Source organism: Drosophila miranda, chromosome 2 (assembly GCF_003369915.1).
Source record: "Drosophila miranda strain MSH22 chromosome 2, D.miranda_PacBio2.1, whole genome shotgun sequence".
Classification (NCBI taxonomy): domain Eukaryota; kingdom Metazoa; phylum Arthropoda; class Insecta; order Diptera; family Drosophilidae; genus Drosophila; species Drosophila miranda.
In genome coordinates, this window is record NC_046675.1 from 24,575,808 (window position 1) to 24,585,273 (window position 9,466).

General features: G+C 45.8%; 2 protein-coding genes across 3 annotated transcripts in view; both read left to right on the forward strand.

The window, feature by feature from the left end:
* LOC108157409 (single-minded homolog 2) overlaps positions 1-2,881 on the forward strand; it is a 35,793-nt gene extending 32,912 nt beyond the window's left edge. The window contains exons 8-9 of one of the 2 annotated variants that reach the window (XM_033389636.1): positions 6-767; positions 1,144-2,881. In XM_033389636.1, coding sequence (XP_033245527.1) covers positions 6-767; positions 1,144-1,722 — 1,341 coding nt within the window. In that variant the 3' untranslated portion in view covers positions 1,723-2,881. Of the gene's footprint in view, positions 1-5 lie in introns of both variants that reach the window. The other variant, XM_033389635.1, reaches the window with a different exon arrangement.
* A 4,100-nt stretch (positions 2,882-6,981) lies between these two features.
* On the forward strand, positions 6,982-9,311 carry LOC108157719. Its single transcript, XM_017289887.2, has 4 exons — positions 6,982-7,407; positions 7,478-7,641; positions 7,713-8,917; positions 8,977-9,311. Exons 1-3 carry the CDS (start codon positions 7,100-7,102, stop codon positions 7,877-7,879), a joined length of 639 nt encoding a protein of 212 aa, XP_017145376.1. The 5' UTR covers positions 6,982-7,099; the 3' UTR covers positions 7,880-8,917; positions 8,977-9,311.
* Positions 9,312-9,466: the final 155 nt, after the last annotated feature.

Genomic DNA, 9,466 nt, shown 5'->3' on the forward strand with positions numbered 1-9,466 from the left:
TGCAGCAAATCCCCCTAAAGACGCCCAAGTCTTCGCCGCAGGTCATGGAGGTCATCTCCTGCTCCTCGGACGGACCATCGCCGGTGAGTGGTGCCACGCCGAATGGCGCGATTCCCGTGACGCCCAAAGTGGAGCTTGCCGCAACGGCAGCAACAGCGGCCTCCGCTGCAGGCGGGGATCCCTACGAGAGGCAGACGGTGCTGATGTGGGGCACCACCCACTCGAGTGGCGTTCCCCTGAATAGTCTTCAGGGCGGACGCTCCGGCTCCCCCCAACGCGCCACACCCCTCACGAATGGCCTGGGATACGCCACGAATAACAACAACAACGAGCACGAGCCGGCGACGGCGGCCAAGTGGAACGGAGCGAAGGAGCTGGCGGGGAAATCGGCCAGCGCCAGCACGCCGGAGAGCTACCAAATGCAGCACGACGATTCCGGACTGTACTCCGCCTCCTCGCACACGACCTCGCCGCAGCAGCAGCAGCAGCAACAGCAACAGCAACCGCAACGTGGAGTTGCTTCCAATGTTAGCGCTCCAAGTATTCCTCTCACACACCCAGTGGCCGTCACGGGCACAGGCACCAGCACGGGCACAGATCATCAGGCGGTGCACCCGTCCAGCTGCCACCAACAGCAGCAGCAGCAGCAGCAACAACAACAGCAGCAACAGCAACAGCATCATCATGCCCACCCGCATCCGCACTCGCATCACCACCACCATCACCATCACCATCATGAGGCAGCGCATCATCAGCATGCAGCAGCAGCAGCAGCCGCCGCAAGCAGCGAGGTATGGACGCCCGCCTCCTACACGCAGTACTCGCAGTACTTCACGTATCATCCGCATCCGCATACGCATCCGCATTCGCACCCGCACCACCCGTCGGCGGGCAGTAGCGGACACGTTCCGGCGGCCCAGTCGCATCACCTGCACCACGGTCACGGTCACCGCTAGATAGATTGGGGATAGATTGCACCCAGTATTGAAGCACACAAATCACTGTACTCTGTACTCTACTCACTGTAATCTACACTGTAATCACAACAACACACACTCCACAACACTCAGATACACACGCACACCAGTGCACCCATGATGAGTGCTCTGTCGCCTGACTACTAACCGTAACGATCCTCCCTAGATCATACTCACGACCCATCAGCAGCAGCATCAGCAGCAGGTTCAGCAACAACAATCTCTTGGAGGCTACCCGCTGCATCATCCCCTGCAGCTGGTGGGAGGACCGTCCTCATCGCCGCCGCCGCCCACAACCCGCTCGCCAACAGCCCTGCCCGCAGTGAGCAGTATCCTCAATGGTGCCACAGGAGCAACCACAGCCGATGACGTCTCCCCCTACCAGCAGCTGGCCATTGTCTCCACGCCCCTGGTGATCTGCGCCGAGGAGGTGGGTGTCGGTGGCATGTCCTTGCAACCGCTGAGCGACAGCAGCGAGACGACGCGCATGGGACGCAAGTCAGCCAAGCAGCAGGTGCAACAGTCCTTGCAACAACAGCAGCAGCAAACGCTTTACCAGCAGCATCAGACGCATCATCATCATTCACATCCACAGCACCATCCGCAACACCATTTGCTCTATCCGGCCAACATTACGGCGCATACAGCCTTGGCCTATGCCCCGCCGACGGCTGGGGGCGCCTATGCCGATGGCAGTCCGCTGCTCTCCTTCTCGGAGGTGACCAACACGCTGCTCAACCAGTGAGAGAGGGACTAGGAGTAGGAGTAGCAGTAGGAGCAGGCGAGCACATTCGTGCTCAACAGTTTTGCCAAAATGTGGACTATGACTATCGTATCTTCCATAATTTGAACCCTAGCACCTAGCAACCAAGCAAACCAGCAATTTGTGGATATATCCAGCGCACACCGAGTCATTTGGCTACTCCTTGGTTAAATCCGAGCAAACAGCAAGAAAAAACGAATTCTATTTATTTTACTGTGATAATTTATAGATACAATTTATTGTATATGAAACTATATTCGTAATACGTATCCGTATCCGTATCCGTATCCACACTTCCATAGACACACGAATGGGCAATAGGATTTGGGTACAGCAGCGTTTAACCAGCACAAAGTTAAGAGGGGAACCGAACCGCTTCCCATCCGAGGAAGATCCCTTCGACAATCAATTTCAGTTGTAGTTGCGACCAAAGATTTCTCTAACTAACTTAAACTTATCGTTTAGCATAATACGTATACCCTACGATTCATTCAGATTGCGCCCAACTTTAGTTACATTTCCGTTGAGGTTACAGAACAAAGTAGGGGGTAAATGCCTAATTAGTTGCGTTTAAGAGTGCTTAAGTAGAACCTAAGATAATACCAGATGATTGTATCCATATTTAATTTAATTTAACCCTAGACGTAAAGCGTAATGCAAGTTAATGTAATTCATTCATGATTCCTATGGTTTAGCATGTAATTCGACTAATCCCTCAGCGGATATATGTATGTATCTGTATATTTAAAGTTTTCTTGAAATTTCTAGTCGCCCGCATAAAAAACATTTACTTATAAATTAAACAAAATACCATACTACAATATATCTCTACTTCGATTGTGTAAACGTTTTGCAATTCGGCAGACAATATCAGTTCTGTCCTTTGTAGTCTGTACTACGATGCCAGCACATGACATGGACTTTTGGAATAAGCTAACAAAATCATTGCATTAATGTGTTGGATGATTATGTGTATCCAAATCTAAAGAAACAAAATATAAAATATGTAGATACTCTCTCAGCTAATCAACGGGAAAAAACATATCAATTTCAATTACAAATTTATTACGAAACCCGAGTGCACGTAAAGCGCCTATCCAAAACAATCAGAGCGAAATAAATCTAGAAAATAATCAAATTATTCAAACACCCAGATTTTCCATTAGTTCGATGTCTTTGGGATCCTAAGGTGAAACATGCAATCCACACAAATCGTGGATGTGTGACTTGAACTTCGCGCCTACATAACATTCGTATGTTTGTATGCCTAAAAATCTGACCAAAATATTTATTGCCTACTTCCAGGCTGAGCCCGCAAATTCTTCAGTACATTTCAGCAACAGTTCCTTCGCAACATATATGAACATCACGAAATTGGCAGCATTATTTTATTCCGCAACATCTTCTTTGCAACATATGTTTGGCCTTCAATAGAAAACAAAATTTTACTTAAATGTTTTTTTTATATTAATGCAATTAAGTCGTGCTTTTTAAATTTTTCAATTCGTATAAAAAATTTATACATTTATCGGATGAATAATTTTTTTTTTTAAATCGCAATGGAAATGCTCATAAGGCATAGACTGCATGCCTTCAATCAACAAGTTCAAGGCAACAATCTTCTTCACCCCTGTGAAATTTTGAAATTAACCGATCGGCCGATATATTGCCGAGATACACTCCAAAGAATGTTGCACATTTTCGTACAAAAAGAAGATATTAAGAGAGATTTGAAGTTTAATTTTCAGGGATACTTCTTTTAGTAACTCATGGTAACTCCTTTTCACTACCTTGACTAGGAATGCACCTCGAAAAAAGTGGCCAGGCAGCATCCTCCTCAATCTGTAAGCAATTCGTGGCCCAAGGTGTAACAATCAAGCAAATCAGTATTTTCATGGAGCAATGGCAATTCAACCGCAAGCCATTACCATCTCCAGCTTAATTGGAGACTTTACTGCCTTTAATTGACAACGACACAACGCTGACTCCCCACATAACACACACAGCACCTTTTGATTGACACCTTACAATCATATTTTCCTCGTCTTTATAGATAATGGAAAAGCATTCATCAGTTGCTGGGGCGCGATTTGAAGACCAACATTACGATGTACAAAAGAATAATCATCCATCGGTGCGGGAGCGCACCCAAAACCAAAACTAACACCAAAACCCATCTTGAATAGTAAGCAATCATATGTGGGCTGCGTTGTTTACGCTCAATATTAAATGATGTATTCTACGGTCGTACTCGAATGGATTATCCCAAGACCAAACAGATTTGCGCCTCCAAAGCAAACCAATTAATCACAAACACAGATTCCTGTATGCATGCGATACAATTCAAGCACTGAACCAAATTTCGGTTGAATTCACATTGAAAATACTCGAATTGTCGATAGTGATGGCTTTATTGTTGAAGAGGCACTGGCTGCCGCGCAGCGCACTTGACTCGGTTGCTTCGGATGCCCTCCGGGGTACCTCAGGCCATGTGGCTGCTCCTCCTGTTCCATTGCCAAGCGAAGGTTATGTGCGGAACAATAGACGAACGTATATGCTACCATTTTGGCATTTCAGAACAACCCCCTGAAAGAAAATGTGGCGTCAAGTGAATGGCTGGGCAGTCAGAGGCACGACAAGCGAATGGCTGATGCTCTAATTGCTCTTGTCTTCAATCCTTAGCTTGAGGCCTGAGCGGAGCCCAGGCTGAACTGTCTACTGAACCATTTATAGCCTTCCATCGATAGGGTATTGGCTATGAGCTGTACGAATATATCGCTTGTTAACAACAGCCTTATGGCCGAGTTATTGTCTGGCGGACGGGACGGGCCAGTTCGTGTCTTGAGTCTTTCGTTTGACGCATCTTTGAGATCATTCTCTAATAGATTGCCGCTATAACTGAAAGAGAAACACCAACAGAAACAGAAAACGAAACTGAAATGGAAATGGAAATAGAAATAAATACAACAATTAACAAAGTGCGCCGTTTGTTTACTTTGATTTACTTAACGTTTTTTTGTATTTTTTCTTTTTTTTATTGTTTTAAGTTTCATTTTTTCATTGCATTGTTACTGTTGCTTGACCTTTAATAGTCGTGTTGTACATTGTGCCATGGGCGTCTTGGTAGGTCTGCCTCTACCCCACTCACACCGTACCGTACAGACAGTTGGATCTGGAGATGTTGGTTCAAAAGTGTAGCTGGAGCATCTCAGAAATGCCTGCACAATTGAACTTCAAATCTTTGCTTTCGCGGTGGCAGTGGGTAAGTGCAATAAATGCTGCCAAAGGTGATAATCTTGGCTTATTCATTGCTCTTCATGTTCGTCACTTAAGGTCAATGATATGACCGAGCAGAGCCGAGCCGAGCGGAGCTGACCGCATGCCGGACGCGAACGTGATCATCGCTCAACCGCTCTGACCTTGCATCATTGTTTGTTTGACAAATTTGTAGCAGGCCACAGAAGCGGACCAAACTTGCGACCGGATGCGGCTCGAAGTATCATGGCAGAAGAGAAGCACAGACAGAGACTGGCCGAGATATCTGGCAGGGCAGGCAAAGGTGTATTCCTTTCCTCTTAGCACCTTCTGACGTCTGTGTGCCGTATGCGCAATATTTTCCATACATATTATTTGCTGTTATCAATTATGTGCGTGGGGTGTTAAGCCGGTCCACTTTCATTTTTCATGCACAGCACGACTTCCCTAAAGCGGTACAGAAACCTCTTAATAAACGTGTGAATCTTCCATTGGTTTCTGTGTGTTGTTTGCTTCTATTTGCTAAGCCGTAAAGCTCTTGGAAGCTCATGGAAATTGAATGTGGGGGGACCTTGCCTTGCTGAAATCTACAGCCAGAAGAAGAGTCGCCCGTCGGGTCGAGTGGCGACTCCGGCTATCAACATGAATTATGTGGAATTGCACCAATTTGGCAATTAAACATGTGTAGCGTGAGAGAACGACAGAGACGGCCAGTTAGCAGCGGGGGAAAGAGTGAAAGAGCTAGTGCTAGTGCTAGTGAGCATAAATGGCATCTACAAATGTTGCTGCTTATTTGCGGCTGAGCGACCTTCAGTGGATTCACAGCCAGGCCACAGATGATGATGATGATGACACACCTATGTACACCAATATATATTGTACATATGTTTGCCTCTATGTGTTTGGATTGGATTGAATTTTGTGGGTCCCACACCTTCTTCTTGGTGTTCTTTTGCCATGACTAGTGAACCCCTTTGACATCGCGCTGCTAATTGCAGAAACGAGCAGAGCAGATCCCAAACAGAAATAGAAACAGAAACAGAATTCCAAATTCGTGATATGCAAGAATTAAAAGTCATGGTATGCCGTGACATCAAGACAAAAAGAACACCCAGAATTAATAATATGTTATGATGCTAATGGGTTTTTTATCGCGCCCCCAAATTGTTCTGTAACATCATGCATTTACGAGTATTTTTACTGGAAGCTTCCGCTGTATGGCTGACTACAAAGCTGTGTCCATAGCCTTCTCTTATCAGATCGCTACATACTCCCTTCACCAACCCGCCTGAGTCATCAGATCACGGCTCTCTGATTGCGAATCTTCAGCTTGGTCCGAGCCAATCTTCAAGTGTCGCTTGCCATTAAATTGACCTTAAAAACGGCTTTCCATTGGGATGGATGGTGTGTCAAATGGGTCTCCAGCTGGCTGCTACCACAGCTACCGATTAATGATGGTGGTTATGATGATGATGATGCTGCGGCTGCGGCTGTGGCTGTGTGGCATCGCAAGTCATTGCTCACCCAATTTCAAAATATATTAACCCGCACACACATGTATGTATGTACGACTACGGTACATCGATAAATTGAAGGAAAAAATCGTAGAGTAATCCGCTCTAAGACAATTCCACCTCATGGCATTCAGTGTGTGGCTCAAATTTCACTAATAGCCAAACCTTCATACCTCCCTCCCTCCCTCACCAACTCCCCCCACGCGGCACCCCGCTTGCGGATCAATCGAACGAACGAACGAACGATCGATCGATCGATCGAATTTGATTTTCGGCTGCCGCCGCACTGAAGGTCGAGCGCCCCATCGATTCGTCTTCAGCGCAACTCAAAGATGAATTACATTTACATTTCGTTATTGTAATTGCCAACGAATGTGACCAGCGATCCCCAAAACACACGATGAATATTTGTACACATCATGATCAGGAAAGTGGGCTCTGCTGGAAAGGTCATTTTCGATTTGACATTGTCGGAATCAAATTCGGGGTTAGTCTGAACGGACTCTGGAAAAGTTGTGTAGTCAAAAAAAAACGAAAAAATAATTCCGATTATTTTAAATCTCCCAAAAGTTTTAAATATATATTTTGCAATGAATTATTTTGAGGAGGGGACTACACCCATGGATTACTGCGATGAGGAATCTGAGACTGGTGTTACCCAGGAGTCGGAAGATACAAGCGGCGAGGACTCGGAGCCACTCCGTGTGCGTGAGATGATTAAACTCTACAACTTTGCCACAGAACAGAACCAGGAGCTGAAGCACGTCAAGTCGATGTACCTGGCTTCTGGCAAACCCATGGCTCCCATCTTGGCGGACGGCGAGAGCTATTACAGCGTGAGCGGCAGTCTCTCAGCGGAAGAGCAAATCAAGGAGATGGAGATCGAACCCAATAAAGAGTGAGTTGGGGCCCAGTGTACACCCAGTGTGTGACCGCATCTTCTATATCTTTGAAACCAACTTCGGCAGGAACGATGATGTTGCTGCAGCAACCTTTTGTATGACCACCAAGGAGGATCGCACATATTTGCGTCAGTGCCTCCTGTGCAACAGCGAAAATAAACATTCAATGCCCATTGGAGCCCTGGAGAAGAGCTACACCAGCAGCACTACCATTCGGCGCATAGAAAATGGTTCGTATTCGTGACTTATACTCCTGGTTGAAGTTTGAAGGCTGAAGGATACCCCAACGCAATATTTACAGGTGTTCGCATTGTCATTGACATCTTCTGCGAATCTGATGACAATACCATCGACTTGATGGGAAGTGTCGTGCAGACAACGATCCCATCAAGTCGCATTCTGACCGAATTCCATAACGAATCAATGGGATTGGGCATCGAGAAGAAGCCCAAGCCCAAACAGTTCTAAACTAGCCCAAGAAAACCCAACAAAATTCGATGTTACATACGCACAACCAATTTTGTGTGTGTGTGCTATTTTCTTTCTTTCGTTTTGACAGAAAATGCAAACAAAAAGCCACACAAAAACGAAACATCGAATGACTCTACTTCCTCCAGAGTCCGTCACGAAAACTGAAAACTGTAAATGAAAATGAAAATGGCAAAGAAAAACGCCTTGCGAATATGAAACCTAGAAACTCAATGAGGCAACACACGACAGGCGGCAAGGCAAGACGGACCTCAAGCCAGCCAAAGAAAACTACAACAACAACAACTGCAGCACCAACAACAGCCTTTGCATCTGCACCGCAGCACCATCCCTCGCCGCTTTTTCGACTCACGACAAAAGGGCTCTCGAGAGTAAATAAACGGCATGAATTGAAAATGGAAAATGGAAATCTTCGCTTCGCTTACAAAACCTAACCAACCAACCAACCAACCAACCAACAACCCAACCGCCAGAAATCTGACTGAATGATGCCGCCAAAAGAGCCAGCGAATGAACGAATCTTAGATGAGGAAAATGCTTTCGCAACTTGCCGCCCAATCTGGCTTAGATCTCCGCCACTGCCACCACTCGATTGCTCTATTTAGCCTGCTTCGCTTCTGCTTCTGGCCCAGCATCAACATCAGCATTAAGTTTCAGCCCCAAGTATCAGCGGCAAACGTTCCAATAAATTAGACAAATAAACACCCATCAGTGGGTGAAGGGTTTCCCTAAACGATGGCATTGCAAATGCTAATAACGTGCAATGAAAACTGAAAATGAAAATGAAAACTGAAACGGAGAAGCTGTTAACTGTTAACTGAAAATGAGAATGAAAATGAAAATTAAGCTGCAATGTTAACGCTTTGCTGACTGCGACGGAGGCTTGCCCACTCGGCCCCAAGCCGATGACGATCTAACTTCGTTAGCTGCCAGAGAAGATGCTGCACAGTGGATGGAAAGACGACTTTAATTGTTTGTTATATTTTAAATAGTTGGTTTATTTAGTTTCTGGAATAGGTAAGTCCCATAAACTGGATCACTCCCAAGGCAGATTCTACTAATCGAATATTCTTTAGAATCCACAAGGAACATTTCTTGGAGGAAACCATCACAAAAATACGATTTTGACTTTCAACAGATCAAGAGTCGGAACAATTTCCACTTTAGCGATCTCCACCTGACGTCCCCTGCAGCACAACTCAATTTGATCCAATTTTAGAGACAACAATTCCACTTAAGGGTTCAGTCCACTGAAAAGTCCTCATAAAGTCAACTTTGGGGTCTGGGCACATCTTTAAATTGTTCCTAACCAAATCCAATCTAAACTAACTCAAAATTTGTAGCACATCTGAGCTCAATTGGGCTTTTTTGGCCATAATCGAAAGCATTCTGAATATATTTCTTTACAAATTAACAGAATTTTCTCTCTTGCGTGTAGGCGGCCTAGCCATGCCATGCCACTGTCGCCCACTGTACTCGGGGGACGAAGCTCTGCTTGGCGCTTCTTTTGTGTTGTATCTGCTGCCTCCGACTGGCTCTGTCTCAGCCTCTGCCTCTGTCTCTGCC